Source organism: Beta vulgaris, chromosome 2, assembly GCF_026745355.1.
Source record: "Beta vulgaris subsp. vulgaris cultivar EL10 chromosome 2, EL10.2, whole genome shotgun sequence".
Lineage (NCBI taxonomy): Eukaryota > Viridiplantae > Streptophyta > Magnoliopsida > Caryophyllales > Amaranthaceae > Beta > Beta vulgaris.
The window spans coordinates 47240246-47257487 of record NC_079203.1 but is presented as its reverse complement, the minus strand read 5'-3'; the positions used below and the strand labels follow the sequence as shown (position 1 = coordinate 47257487).

At 37.1% G+C, this 17242-nt stretch overlaps 2 protein-coding genes and 1 non-coding gene across 3 annotated transcripts; all 3 read left to right on the top strand.

The window, feature by feature from the left end:
* Window positions 1-405: 405 nt before the first annotated feature.
* On the top strand, window positions 406-479 carry TRNAT-AGU (transfer RNA threonine (anticodon AGU)). The gene has a single exon. It is a non-coding gene; the product is annotated as a tRNA-Thr (tRNA).
* A 43-nt stretch (window positions 480-522) lies between these two features.
* On the top strand, window positions 523-4709 carry LOC104883206 (signal peptidase complex subunit 2). Its single transcript, XM_057392702.1, has 5 exons — window positions 523-748; window positions 1481-1636; window positions 2456-2533; window positions 4115-4257; window positions 4354-4709. The coding sequence occupies exons 1-5, from the start codon at window positions 641-643 to the stop codon at window positions 4448-4450; spliced, it is 582 nt and encodes a 193-aa protein (XP_057248685.1). The 5' UTR covers window positions 523-640; the 3' UTR covers window positions 4451-4709.
* Window positions 4710-6771: 2062 nt separating this feature from the next.
* LOC104883214 (chaperone protein ClpB4, mitochondrial) lies at window positions 6772-15089 on the top strand. Its single transcript, XM_010667697.4, has 10 exons — window positions 6772-7234; window positions 9025-9243; window positions 9312-9549; window positions 10239-10434; window positions 11308-11362; window positions 11570-11720; window positions 12084-12392; window positions 12491-12756; window positions 13170-14099; window positions 14609-15089. The coding sequence occupies exons 1-10, from the start codon at window positions 6947-6949 to the stop codon at window positions 14918-14920; spliced, it is 2964 nt and encodes a 987-aa protein (XP_010665999.1). The 5' UTR covers window positions 6772-6946; the 3' UTR covers window positions 14921-15089.
* The last annotated feature ends 2153 nt before the right edge of the window (window positions 15090-17242 follow it).

The window sequence follows — 17242 nt, the reverse complement described above, 5'->3', positions numbered from 1 at the left end:
ACTTGGATTAGGAGATGAGTAATTGGAGTCTTTTGCTAATCATATAGTTAGGTATTAACACTCTTTATATCAAAAATATGTAGTGCGATTGCTCACATTATTAGATTTATAAGTGTAATAAGCTTCTAATTAGTACGATTGATAGCCATAATATTGCACAATTACATGGATAAACCATAATAATAAGGCAATTACACGTAATTGTTTTACCTGATCACGATGTGAATATAATATAACAACATTAAGTACACATCTAACATGACTACATTAGTTTCCTCTGAACTAAATACACAACCATTATTTTACTTTTACTATTCTCATATTAGTATAAGAAAAAATTTCATCTTGTATTTGTACTTTATGGGATCTCGTATTTTGTATAAACATGTTCATTTTTGTCAAGCAGCTCTCGTAGCTCAGTTGGTTAGAGCACCCGTTTAGTAAGCGGGAGGTCTTGAGTTCGACTCTCAACGAGAGCAATTATTTTTTGCGTTACACAAACAAACAAAATCTTCTCATTGCATCACAATCCTTTTAACAACCGCTTCGATTTATACTTGTAAAAACTCAAAATTTAGAGAGAAATTTCCAACATTTCAGAATTTTAAGACATCAGAAGTTATTTTTAGAGAGAGAAAAAATGTCGAGCGATTCAAACACTCCTTCAACGAAGCAGCAAAACCCTAAAAAAACTAATTTGTTGGATCATAATTCCATCAAACACCTCCTTGATGAATCTGCTACTGAGGTATCTCTTCTTATTTCTATCCTTTTCAATTTGTTGAATTTTAGTTTTTTTTTTTTCTGGATCTCTTGAGTTTTTGTTTTGCATTAGGTATTATTGGTTTAATTTTTAACCAATTCTCGAAGTTTTCGGATTGATAGCTTGAATTGAAGGTAAATTAGGTTAATTTATCGGATTTTGTGTCATTGTTTTTTGAATTGTGTTAGTTGCGATTGGAATTTGGGTCACTTTGACTTAGTGGAGGATTAGTCAACGCTCGAATTTGTGTAGTTCTGTGTCGATCTTTTTTGCTGAATCAATAGTGAGAAATTTTCTTCTTTCTGGGGTTTGATTTTTGTAGTGATTGGAATTTGGTGGTAATTGTTCAATTGAAAGGGGTTAGATTCTTTTTTCTGGGGTTTGATTTTTGTAGTGATTGGAATTTGGTGGTAATTGTTCAATTGAAAGGGGTTAGATTGCAAAAGAAATTTCGTGAGGATTCAATTTGTGCAAGGGGTTTGGGTTGATATCAAACGTGCATAGGTTGTCAGTTCTACGTTTTCGTCGAAATGTTAAGTCTCTTTTGAATCAAGACCTCTGCCTTCAGGAAGGGCATTGTTCTTCTGAATGGAATTCTGCATCTTTCTGTTGAAAACATGAACAGAGATTATGGATACTGGAATTTTCACTTGGGATTATTCATTTTCTATGTTGAATTGGCTTGTAAATTTTTTTCTCTGATCTTTTTTTTTGCAGGCTGTTAAAGGTCGTGGGTATGTAGAAGATGTGAGGATGAGCAATGTAAGATTGCTGATGGGGACTGTGATCATAATCATTGCTGTCGTGGCACAATTCTACCCTAAGAAGTTCCCAGAAAATAAGAACTTTTTGATTGGCGCTATCATATTATATCCTTTTCTTTAATTAGTTATGATATCCATTTGCACTAGCATAACTAATGTTGATGCTTTCTCATTCTGCATCTCTCTATGATTCTTGCTCTCTCTAACATGGATGAGAATGTGTGATCAAACACTTGCACTTTGAGCTTCACATATAACAGTAGAATGAACTACTTATGCCTTTAAAATAGCATAGAATGTAATTTATGGATGGAAAGATTTAGATCTTAAGGCTTGCCATTCATGTCTTTGTAAAATAGCCAAGTTGCCGTATTGGCTTATTGTATTATAGCCTTACATGCACGCAATGCGTGCGATAATGTGTGATAGCATATGAAGTAGAAAATAAAATTAATTGTGTAGAAAAATTATCTTTACATTTTGTTTTCTCAAAAAACAGATGTTTAGTTTAAATGTTCTACTTTCCCCCCTTTTTCCATTCAAATGAAACAGTTAGTTAGCTCCCTATTTTATTTTCTTTTATTCCTTTTGTTTTATTTTTGGTATCCCCCATGTGTTGCCTTATATAACAGAGATTGATTAGTATGATGAAGAATTGATGTCCTTGCTTTGTTTTAATAATACTGAATTACTGAGAACCTGTCACTACCAGCTATTCTTTTACACACCATACATTGTATACTCTTACTTGGTAATCTGATGTCAGGGCCTAGGGGTTCAAGGGATGCCTGTTTGGAGGCAGAATACACCTGTAGTCTAGAACAGAGTGTTATGCTATTTGTCTGTCAACCAAGCTACAATAACTAATTGATGTCGGGAACTGTCTGTTTATGAAACAGTGTTTTATCCTTGACTATCTTGCACATATATTCTCTTCAATGGTATTTTGCAGGTGATCGTCTACACAAAGGAAAAGAACGCTATGATGTTCACCTATCCTCCAGCGGTAGGATATAGAATCTTACTTATTAAAACAACGTTTGTTTTCCTGTTATGATTAGAAAAGTTGCAGGTTTATGTCATGGAAGAGACCCCTTTCCTGTTATGATGAGTGATCTATATATGTGATAAATCAGCTTCTTACTAAATGCTGTGACTTGTGACACTATATCTGATGCAATCTTGATGTGTGACATGTGAAAGATCAAGGATGCTCTTTTAGTTGATTAATAGCTTTCTTAAAATTTAGAATTTTGGACATTTAGTGATGACATGATGTTTTCTGTTCGACTTCAGAGCAACAGCATTGTCTGTTCATGGGTTTGGAACTTGGACTTGCATTTAGGCACTTGGATTCTTAATTGTGTGTACAGGAATGAGATTGGTAGACTTATGTGTAATCATGGGAATGACTTGATTCTATAAAAATTTCCCAGGAAATGACACGCAAACCGTAAGCCTCATTGTGTCCGAGCAATGTTCAGCAGTCTTTACTCAAGTAGCTGTGTACTGTGGCCCCATGATATATGGGTCCTGAAGACAGCTAGTCATTTCCTCTTGCTTTTTATTCTCAATCTCTGTTATGTATGACCTTTCCAGTATTTGTCGTATGGGGCAGTTATACCTGCAAAATTGTCTGAAGATTTGAGTTTTGATGTTAAACGTCTTACTCTTACCCTTTAATCCGTCCTGGTATGCATGTGGAGTCAAAGTTGCATTCATTGTATAGTTTGTACACAATTTATATTATAAGCTTGGGCCCTCTGCAACTTATATGTGGGTTTGGGTGAATCGATACGTAGGTGAATGAGGTGCTGTTGGAATATTGGAAGTAATTTCTGTGGCATATTCTGTGTTTAGTCTGATTTGATTTTAAGTATATGCAATATACTTTTCAGAACATAATTTACAGGAGGTAGAGATACACATCTTCACATCTCATACATACAGTAACATGAGTCCACAAAGCTAGTTGCCTGTTATGAGGGGATTACCTATGGTAGGGTGGTATGCAGCTTTTCCCATATAATTGCATAGAGGCTCTTATAGCCTCACTACTACAATTGAGATTGTTTACATGAATTAGGTTGCCATCTATGACCCACAAATTACCTACAATTCTTGTTTTACAGTTTACATTCAATGTGGGTTCTGTGACTTGCCAACCTCTGTTTATCCCTATTTGTTACCTTGCAGTGTATCAGTTGCTTTATGTTTTAGTCCGCAAAGCATCCTGCTTAGTGTATATTTTCAGGGTTAACCTGTTACATTTTTTAGTATTGGAACTCTTTGGATCATTTATCTTTTTTTCCTTCAACATTTTGGTAGAAAGTTATATGATTGTATCTGGATTTAGGATTTAGTGTCAGATGTGGGTTTTCGGCTCTGGACCAGTCAAACTTTGAAGGAGACTTTGTAGATTGAACATTAAAATTTATGACCCCTTTAGTTTTGTATCTCTTCCAATTCCCCTTTCTGTGTTTGCAAATGCATGTGTGTGCTTGTATAGTTCTATTTGCACAGGCAAAATTTCAGTGCATTATTCTATCAAGTGTGTAATATCTTCATTCAACATGTCCAATTGCAGGGATCCTACAATAGTACTGGCCTGGTTGTATCTTCGAAGTTGCCTAGGTTCTCTGATATGTACACGCTGACTATTGAAAGCGCCGATCCAAAATCAATCTCCGCCAACAAACCTGTTGAGTTGAATAAGAGTGTCACTAAATGGTCTCTCTACTCACTTTTAAAAGACATACTATGCTTCCATCATTTTCAGGTTCCTGAATGGGTTATTCATTTGTGTGATTTTATCTGATTTTACAGGTTCACGAAGGATGGAGTTTTGGTGGAAGGTCTTTTCTGGAAAGATGTAGAGGAACTAGTAGATCAATATAACAAGGAACCTAAAAAGAACAAATGAACAGTGGCATGAACCTTTTTTTTATACACCAACAAAGTATTTTAGGGTTGTAGTCAGTAGAACTGGTTGTACGTTCACATATACTGTTTTCTCCGAGTAATTGTCTTTCTTGATTTTGCGGGAATTTGTGACCTGAAAAATGATGAACTTGTTCACAAATAGAGACACGGTTTAATAGGTTATGTGCATTACTTTGAACTTTCTGGGTATTCAACATTTCTGTATATGCAGTAGGCTACAACTGAAGCCACTTTCAGAACTGCAGCAATTGCTATCAGGCCTCTTCTAGCAGTGAAATCGATGCGCTTGTCAATTTGGGTTTACTCCAAATTTTGATCCCCATATCATCTCCTATATCTTATAGCAATTTTTTTTGTTCATCATCTACGCGACTATGCGGGAGAGATACCATTATCGGTCAGTTTAATAGGACTCCAGATAACCACAATGCTCAACGTAGCATTTTTTGGTATACATCAGAGTTGTGAATTTGTGATATGTGATTCCCTGATGTCCTTCAATACTATCGTGTCAGAAGCCAATTCTCAATACCAGTACGAGTGCCATTACCAAAACATCATCTTCATATTACAATACAGGCCATGTTATGCACAGAGCTCTGAAGGATGATGGATCATATTCCAGGATTTGTTTTCTGGTGCAAATTCTCCAGCATTTGTAATGCTCTAGAGTTTACACCTTTTCTATTTCGTTTAGATGCAATATGTCTTTTTAATAAGAGAACTAAAATTATTAAATGTTGCATCTAACGAATAGAGGTTGTATATCTTAAGCAAAAGGGTTTTTTTTTTTTTTGGGTATAACATATTAACTATTTGTTAACTTTTCTTTGATCCCATTTGTTAAACAAATATCATTAAAAGTTTCCAATACTTGATTACTTGAACAGAATTCCCAAAATTGTATAGCATATTATATCACTGTTATTTGACCTCAATCAAGATTTGACCGAAATTACATACAATAATTTTACTTAATTTGTAAGCTAATTAGTTTTTTTTTTGTTCGGGTGATGCCTCGAGTCGGTTACAATAAACAAATATGTTATTATTTTTAAATTCTATAATTTGTTTTGCCACTTTTCATTTTTTTGTCCACTAAAAAATTGAAAAATTCACGTCACAACGTGGTAAGTAAAGAAAAAAATTGAAAAATTCGAGTTTAAAAACAACACCTTAAAAGGAATTGTGGTAAGAGTATATGACAAAATTTTATTTGAGACATTGGATAATAAAATCATGGAAAATGTGCCAAAAAAAACCTTTAAAAGGTTCAGTTTTGTGAAAAAAAAACCCTTATAAAGCATTCTTTGCGAGAAAAAACGAAAAGTAAATTATTTTTGCAAGATGAAACCTAAACTCATTTTCCGGTGTTGACCAAAGATTTTCCGGCGCTGACCACATTTATTTCCCTTCTTCCTTCCTAATCACCACCTAACCACCACTATCAACACCTGCCACCAACCCCCACCCCCACCAGCAGCCCCCAACCCTCCTTCCACCCTCTCAGGCGACAACCCCCCACCCCCGTATGCGGCAGCCCCACACCGTACCCTCCACCCCACCTTCGCCCCTACCATATCTCCTCTCCCTTCGTCCACCACCTCCCACCGCGAGCCCCCCCCCTCCGCAACCCCCTCTCTCTCCATTTTTGTTATCTGCTACTCTTTCCTATCTTTATGCTTTAGGGCACCGGAAAAACCTTGGCTGAGTGGGAGGGGGAGCTGCGGGGGGATGGGGTTGCGGAGGGGGGTTCTGGGTGGAGCAACGATGAACGAAGGGAGAGGAGAGGGGGAGCAGTGAGGGAGGGAAGAATAAGGGAGAGGAGATAGGTAGGGGTGAAGGGGGGGGATTCCGCCTGAGGGGGTGGAAGGAGGGGTTAGGGGGTGCTAATAGGGGGTGGGCTGTAGGTGATGGGGGCTAGGGTGGGGGTGAAGCGAGGGCTGCATGGGTGGTGGGGGGCTGGCAAATTGGAGTGGATAGTGTGAATTACTAGATTGCCAAGGTCAACGCCGGAAATTAAGAGGTCAACACCGGAAAATGGTGTAAGGTTTCATCCTGCAAAAAAAAAAAGTTTTAGGTTTGTTTTCGCAAAAAATGCTTTATAAGGTTTTTTTCGCAAAAATGAATTCGTAAAAGGTTTCTTTTGGCAAATTTTCCTAAAATCATAGTATATTGATGGTTAACCGCTTACTTTTCATTTCAAATGTCACGTAATCAGGTGTTCGATACCTTGCGCTCTGAGTAGAGTGCCACGTGATCTTCGAGAGAGAATGACTAGAACTAGAAAGTCCTGGAGTGTTCTACACTAAGAAACCAATTCAGCCACCTCTGTTTTGCTCTCTCCAACGTTCGACTCTCGATCCTTTGATTTCCCCTTCTCCAAGCTTCCTTTTTCAACTCTTCCAGTCTTACACTCTCCACTCTCTTTTTCTTCTTCCATTTCCTCACTTTCTCTCTCCTCACTGGTTCTTCAATGGCCGCTAGAGCCATCACCAGCAGAAGAATTACAAGGTCAGCTTTTGCTGCTTTAACACCCTCCAAAACCTCTTCTTCTTCATACCCTTTTTATCATTCTCTGTCCTCTTCCAATCATAATTCTGCGTCGACAACTATTCCAAGAAATTTGGGTCATTTCACAAATGGGGTTTTACTTTTGGAGAGAGAATTTATAAGCAATTCCATCAATGGCGTCGCCTCCAATTTCTCTCTGGGTCGCCGCTTTTACTCTGCTTCCGCTGCTCCTTCTGCCAGCTCTGGGCAGGTTGTTCTTCTCTTTTGCCCCCTTTTTTTAAGATAATTTTTGGTTAAATTCAACATTTGCAATTTGTTTTGCATTCTTATATTGTGGGTGTTTCATGAAATTGGGTGTTTTTGTTTGTTTGTTTGATTAGTCCTTGCTTACTTCAATTCTCGGCATTGTTTTTGGGGTGTTTGGGATGGCTTACAATATTAGGAAGAGTATACTGTATGTTTATTGATAGTCTGTTTATTATTATTTCGAATCGAATGCTTGCGGCGGTCATGATCATTGATATCATAGTTTTGATCGAATCCAGAATTTTCATTTTACCTATGTAATATCTAGAGCTGTTTTCGAATGTTTAACCTGCATATTTTGACCATGGTGTTGGTTATAGTTAAGGTTAAGGCTATGTTCTTTTGAATTGAAAAGGGAAGTTTTATGTTCAATTTGGGCCTCATAAGCTTATACTACCTCCGTTCTTTTTCTATTGCAACAATGGAGTTTTCACACTTGCCAATGTACAACTTTAACTATTAATATCTTTAATTACTTTTTAGTAAAAATTATACGAATCTTATATTTTGAAAGTATAAACAGAGACGAATCCAATAAGATCCCACATTGTTTTTCCTTACGTAAAAATCTCAAGAGATAGTGAAAGGATAGTGAGTGAATAGTGTAAAAACTCATTGTTGCAATTTAAAAAGAACCGAGGAAGTATTAGGTTTGATTAGTAATTTAAGTATATAAGTTTAGTGGTTTAGGTTGAAAAAATTGACTCTAACTTTGTAGTTTGGACAACTTTCAGAGACTTGGGTACAAATATTGTTCATATTAGATATGACTCACATAGTTTAGTGCCTTAGCCTATGCATTTGAATTTGTGCGTTCTTTTGTAAAGATGGTGTTTCATGAAAGGTTTAACGATCATCTCATTCAAGTGGAACAAGTGTGCCTGGTCATCCAGAAGTTGCCATTTCTAGATTTGGTTAACGTTCGGGAACATATTGAATTTCACTCTTGTAAGTGATAGATATATATTTTGTTGATTTCCAAGCCTCTTACAATCCCGATTGTTAGGTGGTAATATATGGTGGTAATAATGGTAATATATGTAATACTGTTCGTAAAGTCCTATGCCAATGTCGAAGACCGTGTTAGTAATTATCCCAAACATGCTTTTTTTCCTTCACAAAATTCCTTTACTACTCAATGCCATCCTCTAAAGAGGTAATGCAAATCATTGAAGAAAGATAGGTGTTTAGAAGTTGATAAGCATTACCATCAAACTGACGTAGATATTCCTTACATAATTACACTAAAAATCATCATCATTACCACCATGTATGCCTACTAAACGGGCTGTTAAAATGCTAGCCTATATGTATGTTGTAACTTGTAATCTTTGAGGGTGAGGGGAGCTACCAAGTATGGTGGCTCAGCATAGGAGAAAGGTAATGCAAGGTTGGTGTATAATTAGTGATTTTCATCTTTCTTGTTGACACTGTCTTTTCATTGCTTGTCCTCACTTCGAGTTTGTTCCCTCACATTCCTTAGTCAGGACTAATCCGGTTTGCATATTACTGAAAATTTAGATTGCTGCATCGATCAGTTTTTTGGCTCTCTGCCATTCGCTTTCTTCCATCTCCAAAGGCTTTCCTTGGGAAATAACTACTTAATATTTGTCTGTATCTTTGTATTACTGGCCCAGTAGTCTTTATGATGGATCCTCATAATAAATAGATAATTGCTTAAAATTGCTGATAGATTTAGTAATTTGATTGTGTCCTGATGTTTCCTGCTATCAGATTAATCAAACAGAGTTTACTGAGATGGCGTGGGAGGGGATTGTTGGGGCAGTCGAAGCTGCACGTCTGAGCAAACAACAAATTGTGGAGACTGAACATCTGATAAAGGCCCTTTTAGAACAAAAGGATGGTTTGGCTCGTAAAATATTAACAAAAGCTGGGCTTGACAACTCATCAGTTTTGCAAGCCATAGATGACTTCATATCCAAGCAGCCGAAGGTATGTTTTCAGAATCTTGTTGTTAAATAAAATGAGTTGTTTATGGTTAATGGGTTATGATATTGCAGGTAGTTGGTGACACTAGTGGACCTATTCTCGGCACAAATCTTGGCACGCTGTTAGACAGATCCCGGAGACACAAAAAAGAAATGGGAGATGATTTTGTATCAGTAGAGCATTTGGTCTTGGCGTTTCACTCAGATCCAAGGTTTGGCAAGCAATTGTTTCAAAATTTCAGCCTTAGTGAAAAGGATTTAAAGGATGCCATTCAAGCTGTCCGTGGGAGTCAAAGAGTAACAGATCAAAGTACGTTTTTGGCTATAACTTATCTTAAGTAGATGTCTTTCATTATTATTTGAGTTTCATGGTGGATGCTTTTTTGGGAGGATCTCACCTATTCTGTTATTGGTGAGAGTTTTTCCTATGACGTGGATTCATCTCTTACACTTTGCAGATAGAATACTTGATGGTGATCCTAATATTTTTAGAATGCACTGACCATGTAAATGATATACAAGTTTCTTGCTGTATGTCACTCTAGGAGTAATATTAGCTTATTAAGTACCAAACATAAAATTTTAAACAAGTAAAGTTTCTATCCGTTAAATTTTTTGCTGCATCCACGTGGTTTTGAAAATTTATTCCTCATTGTCGTTTTGACGGCGATAAGTGTATGTATAGATTTCTGGCGCTTCTTTCTTGCTACCTTTAATTTTATGTGAATTGTGAAGTTCTTTATGTGGTGCTTTCTTCATGGTGGCATGATTTCACCAAGCTTTTTTTGTTGTCTCCTTATATGGAAGTTGAAGGATCATTGATCCTTCCAATGTTCCAACTACTTTCCTCACTCACTAGAGGTTTATATTCTCACATTTCTCCTTCTTTGCACTAAGAGGATGTAAAATGTCTATATTAGCGATACGAAAATTTAAACGTGCCTTTTTTATCCTCTTCCATTCTCTAGAGCTGTACTGGTTTACATTCTGTGGATGTAGATCCAGAAGGAAAATATGAAGCACTGGAGAAGTATGGAAGTGACCTTACTGAATTAGCCAGACGCGGTAAACTGGACCCTGTTATTGGAAGAGATGATGAAATTCGCCGCTGCATCCAAATTTTGTCGAGAAGAACCAAAAACAATCCTGTTATCATCGGTGAGCCTGGAGTTGGTAAAACAGCAATAGCAGAAGGGTAAGCTCCATGTATGTAAATTTTCCCTTACATACATCTAGTGTCTTCTTGTACATGGTTCCTTGTTTATATGGTGTTCAAGTATTACATATATACTTCCTCCATTCCATAATAAGTGAAACACTTCTCTCTTTTATGTGAGAGCTTTTTTAGAGAAGTGTTTGACTTATTATGGAACGGAGGAAGTATGTATAAAAAGGGTAATGTCATGGAAAATATTTACTGCCAAATTTTAAATTTTATGGTTCGTGTACCATGTGAATTGGTTATCTCCAAAAACTGTTTTCTCCTTTAAATGGTAATTTGGGGGAAATGACAATGAAGCTCAAAGAATATTGTACTTCCGCCGCTTCATATTAGTTGCAACGTGGAGGGGAGGCACAAGCTTTATGAAGTGGAAAGTGATAGAGAGAAACAAATAGACGGACCTATGTAATGAGGAGAGAGATACAAAAGACCTATTACCAAAATAAATTAATGTTGCAACTAATTTGATTTTTCCTTATAAGGGAAGTGTTTGCAACTAATATGGAATGAGGGAAGTTTATATTTTTGTTCCCCAACCTTTTGTTATTAATTTTGCTAGATTTCTTTCTGATCCATCTCTTTATGTGGGATAATCCTCTGTCAGTAAACTGTATTTCCTAAGTACAAATCGCTATATATTATTTTGGCTGTGCGTATGTATCTATTATACAAAGTAGTTGCCTATAGCTGGTTGCTCCTGATGGTCTTGGACTCTTATTTGCTGCCATGTGATGATATCCTAGCATATTTGTTCATACTTCATATATTAGCATGCTTTGTTCATTCTATTGTCCTTTCCCCTGTGATAACTGATAACCATGTTACTCTGCTTTGGACTGTTGGCAGATTAGCACAGCGTATTATACGTGGTGATGTTCCTGAACCATTGATGAATAGGAAGGTGCATCTCCAACTAGAAGTGATATTTTGTATAAATTTTGTTGTGGGCTAATTTTCGACTTTTTCAGTTAACCTTGCTTTACTAGAAGATTTGTTTCAAAATGACCAATTCGGGCACTTATTGCCTAATAATCATTTGATTTCGTTAGAGTGTTGCTTGTCTCCTCTCCTCTCATGATTCTCCCGTGCATTATTTTCCTCTTTGCAGTTGATTTCACTGGACATGGGTGCACTACTTGCTGGAGCTAAGTTTCGTGGCGATTTTGAAGAGAGGCTTAAAGCTGTACTGAAGGAAGTTAGTGCTTCCAATGGACAAATAATTCTGTTCATAGATGAAATTCATACAGTAGTGGGAGCAGGTCTGCTTCTTTGCTTAGTAACATTCCTCATGTTTTAAGGCCTAGGTGTTGTTAACTTCTGTTTTTCTCTCTCTCTCGCATCCTTTTTCAACTAACTTCTTCGTTAATATGTTGTCTCCTTTATTCGTTTTGTCGCTCATTTGACATGCTATTATACTAGATGAAACTTGTTTCCTGTTTTTGTAATATGCAAGAGTCTAAAATGGTGAAATACTTGAGGACAATGTTGAAGCTTCACGATGACACCCTCTGACCAGATTGTACTCGGGATGATTTAGAGCAATGGGATATAGTTAGGTGTAAATCTTGATTTTTGTATGAAGTCATTCGCAAATTCTTTACACTTCGACAACTTATCTGCAGGGGCTACTGGTGGTGCTATGGATGCTGGTAACTTACTAAAGCCAATGCTTGGTCGGGGTGAGCTTCGGTGTATAGGTGCAACAACACTGAATGAGTACAGAAAATACATTGAAAAGGATCCTGCTCTTGAACGGAGATTTCAGCAGGTTTTTTGTGGCCAGCCATCTGTAGAGGACACCGTTTCCATTCTTCGTGGGTTGCGAGAACGCTATGAATTGCATCACGGTGTTAAGATATCTGATGGTGCTCTCGTTTCGGCTGCTATCCTTTCTGATCGTTACATCACTGAAAGGTTTTTACCTGATAAAGGTTGGTATTTGATCACTGCTCATCATTCTCTGCTGTAATCTTCTGAAACTCTGCTGTTCTTTATTCATCTCATCATAATCTTTGGCCATCTGTTTCAGCCATTGATCTTGTTGATGAAGCTGCTGCAAAACTAAAAATGGAGATTACTTCTAAGCCCACGGAGTTGGATGAGATAGATAGAGCAGTGCTGAAATTGGAGATGGAGAAACTATCCTTGAAAAATGATACTGATAAAGCATCCAAAGAGCGACTTAATAAGTTGGACAGTGATCTCACCTCATTGAAAGAGAAACAAAAGGAGCTAAATGATCAATGGGAAAGCGAGAAGGTTCTTATGAATCGAATCCGGTCAATCAAAGAAGAGGTATTTCCTCTCTATTTGTAATATTGAGTCAAAAATTAAGAAGTCATGATTGTCATTTCTTTAGGCCGAACATTTTCAGTGGAAATTGATTTTTCCTTGAAAAAGAGTTTCCAAGGAAGAACACAGTTGTAGCTTAATTTTCCTTCTTGTTGGTTTCTTGCATTAAAGGTTAGAGGGAAAAGAAAGAATGTACATGAATGGGGAGGCTAGATGGGTGGAAGGTGAAAAATAGGGTGGAATGAGGTTTCCCTCCCTTTGAGAAGGAAATTGTTTTTCACCCTTTGCAAATTTAATTGAAGGAAAGAGGGAAAATCACTTTCCGAGAAAATGTTTCTTTGCCTGCGCAAACACTCTCTTAGTTTTGATGTGATTATAGTCCATGTTATACCTTCATATCTGAAATGCTTTTTCAGATTGACAGAGTTAATCTGGAGATGGAAGCCGCTGAACGTGAGTATGATCTCAGTCGTGCTGCTGAGCTCAAATATGGGACCTTGATGTCTCTTCAGCGTCAGTTGCAAGAGGCTGAAGCGAACTTGTCGGAGTATCGAGAGTCTGGTAAATCCTTACTTCGAGAAGAAGTTACTGATGTAGATATTGCAGAAATTGTTAGCAAGTGGACTGGCATACCCTTGTCAAACCTTCAACAATCTGAGAGAGAGAAGCTGGTCTTTTTGGAAGAGGTTCTTCACAAACGGGTTATTGGACAGGACATGGCAGTCAAATCAGTTGCTGATGCCATTCGACGCTCAAGAGCTGGGTTGTCTGACCCGAATCGACCAATAGCAAGCTTTATGTTTATGGGTCCTACTGGTGTAGGGAAGACTGAGCTTGCAAAAGCTTTAGCCGGTTACCTCTTTAATACCGAAAATGCTCTTGTACGAATAGATATGAGTGAGTACATGGAAAAGCATGCAGTGTCACGGCTGGTTGGTGCACCTCCTGGCTATGTTGGATATGAGGAAGGTGGGCAGCTCACTGAAGTGGTTCGACGAAGGCCTTACTCTGTCGTCCTGTTTGACGAAATTGAGAAAGCCCATCATGATGTCTTCAACATCTTGTTGCAACTATTGGATGATGGACGTATAACTGACTCTCAGGGAAGAACTGTCAGTTTTACTAGTTGTGTGGTAATTATGACATCTAATATTGGGTCCCACTATATCCTGGAAACTCTGAAGAATACACAAGATAGTAAGGATGCAGTGTATGACTTGATGAAAAGGCAGGTTGTAGAATTGGCTAGACAAACTTTCCGTCCGGAGTTCATGAATAGGATTGACGAATACATCGTTTTCCAGCCTCTTGATTCCAGAGAAATCAGCAGAATCGTTGAGTTACAGGTAAAGACTATAAGCTTGGAGCTATCTTGCATTATGTGGAAAGTGTAATCGTCGTTTTATTTGAAGCATCACTTTTCCATCTTTAATTTGGTCTTAGAAAGGATAGTCTTGGTCACTTAGCCCCCAGTTTTCTTTTAATGGCAATTAAAGCTGGAAATCTTCGACTAGACCCGACTTGATAACCCAATCTGAACGGTAGTTACTGAAAGAAACCCTGCCAACCGAAAATCAGACAAAACTTGACCCATTTATCATTTTTTTGGTTATATCAAGTTTTACTTATTTGATATAGATCTTGAGCATAGCTCAAGATCTACCAGAAACCAAACTCAGACCCGAATAGCCGGCTCTTTGCAAGTTTCACAAGTCCTTTTGGGTGTAATAGATACAACAATTTGGTATTTCTACGAGTCTTTCGCTTCACTAAATATGGTGCTACGTGCTTAGAAATTGAGATTATTTTTAAGCTCTGCTTTTGTTTAACAAATTACACTTGAACTTTGTTCCAGATGAATCGGGTGAAAGACAGACTGAAGCAAAAGAAGATCGATCTACATTACACAAAAGATGCCCTTCAGCTACTTGGGACTTTGGGATTCGACCCGAATTATGGAGCCCGGCCTGTCAAGCGGGTGATACAACAAATGGTTGAGAACGAAATAGCAATGGGAGTTCTAAGGGGAGACTTTAAGGAAGAGGACTCAGTTGTCATTGATGTGGATACATTGTCGTCAGCCAAAGATCTGCCTACTCAAAATAAATTAGTCATTCGAAAGCTGGATAGCAGTCCCTTAGAAAATGTTATGGTTGCCAATAACTAATATCCTCAACATATACACTGGACAAAATTGTAAATGGAGAAGTCTTTTCATGGTCTCCTTTCTTAGGGTGCTCTGTTTCTGACAGTTTTTTGAGGTCAGTCACTGTGTATTCTCTCTTGTTTTAATAAAACAATATGTGGGCATTATTTCTCTCACATGCTTAATGCAACTGTACCCCTTTTTTTCCTGGAAAAACTAGAGATATCTGATTGTGAAAAATGCGGAGTTGAGCACTGTCACGTAAAGTTACAAAAATACCTTCACATACTCTTGTTTCAAACATATAGATATCGAGTGATTCTCGCTCTCTCTCTCTCAATTAGGTTCTAGAGGGATTTGAGATGTAATTGAATATGGTGGTCCTTGCTCAGATGTGGGGTAGCTCAGTGCTATATGTGCTAAGGATGCGCAGGCCCTCGTTTACACTTGAATTATGGTTGTTGAGAATTGAGATATACTCCCTCCGTTTTTTTTAGATGTAACATTGGATTTTTCACATTTGTCGAGGCACAACTTTGACCGATAATATCTTCAATTGTATAAAAGTAAAAATTATAAAAAATATATATTTGGAAAGTGTATACCGTGACGAATCAAACAAGATCTCACATGACTATTTTTTTCTTATGTATAAATAACAATTAGTGGTCAAAGTGTATTGGATGAATAGTGCCCAAAGTCAATATGTTACATCTAAAAAAAACGGAGGGAGTAAAAGATTTGGGAAGACTGAAGAGGGGTGAGAGTAAGATGCGGTTATTCTTATTCATATGTAGAGGCATACAGGGCTACAGGCGTTGAAATATCTAGTCGGTGCGCATTCGATGAAGTTATGACTTGTGCATGTACTCAGTACTCAGTACTCAGTACTCAGTACTCGAGTAGAGATCTTTGAGTACTTAATCATAAATCATGTGTCCTCCAAAATATGGCAAATTTCCAGCCAAGATTATTCTCCATGTCCTTGTTCCTTGTGGACCCTACTCCTTGTATTAATGCTAGAGTTGAATTGTTGGAGGTTTGAATAGATGGCAAAGCCAAAGATGGTTAGAACAGATTGATCTTTTTTATAATGAACGAATTAACATAGGCGTATTACGTATATACAAACACAATTCGTTCAGCAGTTGGATTTGAATTGAATTGCTAATTACTTAAATAAATAAGTAAATAAATGTCATGAAGTTTGATCAATTTCTTGTCTTTCTAATATGGTTCTATAGACATTTGGGTTGACACGGGATATATCGTAAGACTGAATAACATGTGGATATTATAACGTAAAAGCGGTATATTTTAAAAATCTTCTAGTTATGTTCTTTAAAGTGCATGTATTCCTTCTGTTTCTTTTTAATTTTCTCATTTTACTTTGGGGAGAACCAAAGAAGAAGTAAAAAAGTATGAGAGAGGAATCGAAAAGTATGAGATAGAGAAATGGAAAAATATTAAAAATTGAATGACATGGGTGGAAAAAGAGGGAAAAGTATATGAGACATGTTACAAAATTAAAAAAAGCAATAGTGTATAGATTAAAAAGAAACAAACTAAAAAGGAAAGTCTGTAGTTAAAAGAAACGAAAGTAGTACTTTTTATTTAGAATGTTTCCATTTGGTTGAAATTAGCATTCAGTTTATTTTTTGTGTATTAATTCACTAAACATGCGTAAACTAATTATATAGGGTTTCCAAAATATATGGTACCATTATTGTTTAATTGCAAAGAATTATTACATAAATAAAAACAACCTCACAAACTATTTATCCCAGAGGACTACCAGACGTACCAATTTGCTAAACATGTGTGAAAGTTAATTTAGGGTAAACACTTTCCAAATATATGTTATTGTTATCGTATCGTTGCAAAGAATTATGATATGAATGAAAACAACCTGAAAATTCATCTGCTCTAGGGGATTCACTAAACATGGGTAAAGTTATGTAGGGTGAACACTTCTCAAATGTATAATACCATTATTGTTTTATTGTAGAATCACGAGATGAACGAAAATAATCTCTCAAACTATTTACTCCATGAGACCACTAGATGTATTATTTCACTAGATGTTTTATTGTTGTGTGTGATGCGTGGTGCTGCTCGTAAGCCACCACGCTGCTGTTGTTGGTTCGTCACTGCTATTGTTGGTTCGTCGCTGCTGTTGTTGATGTTATTGCCGTCTCTTTCGTCGAAGCTTCCCTCTCCTCCGCTCTTGTTGTTGTTGGTTGTCGTTGTTGTTGTTGATGGTCCGACCGAAAGCTTCGCTCATACTGTCTGATACAATACTTTCACATATATAATACCATTATTGTTTTATTGTAGAATCAC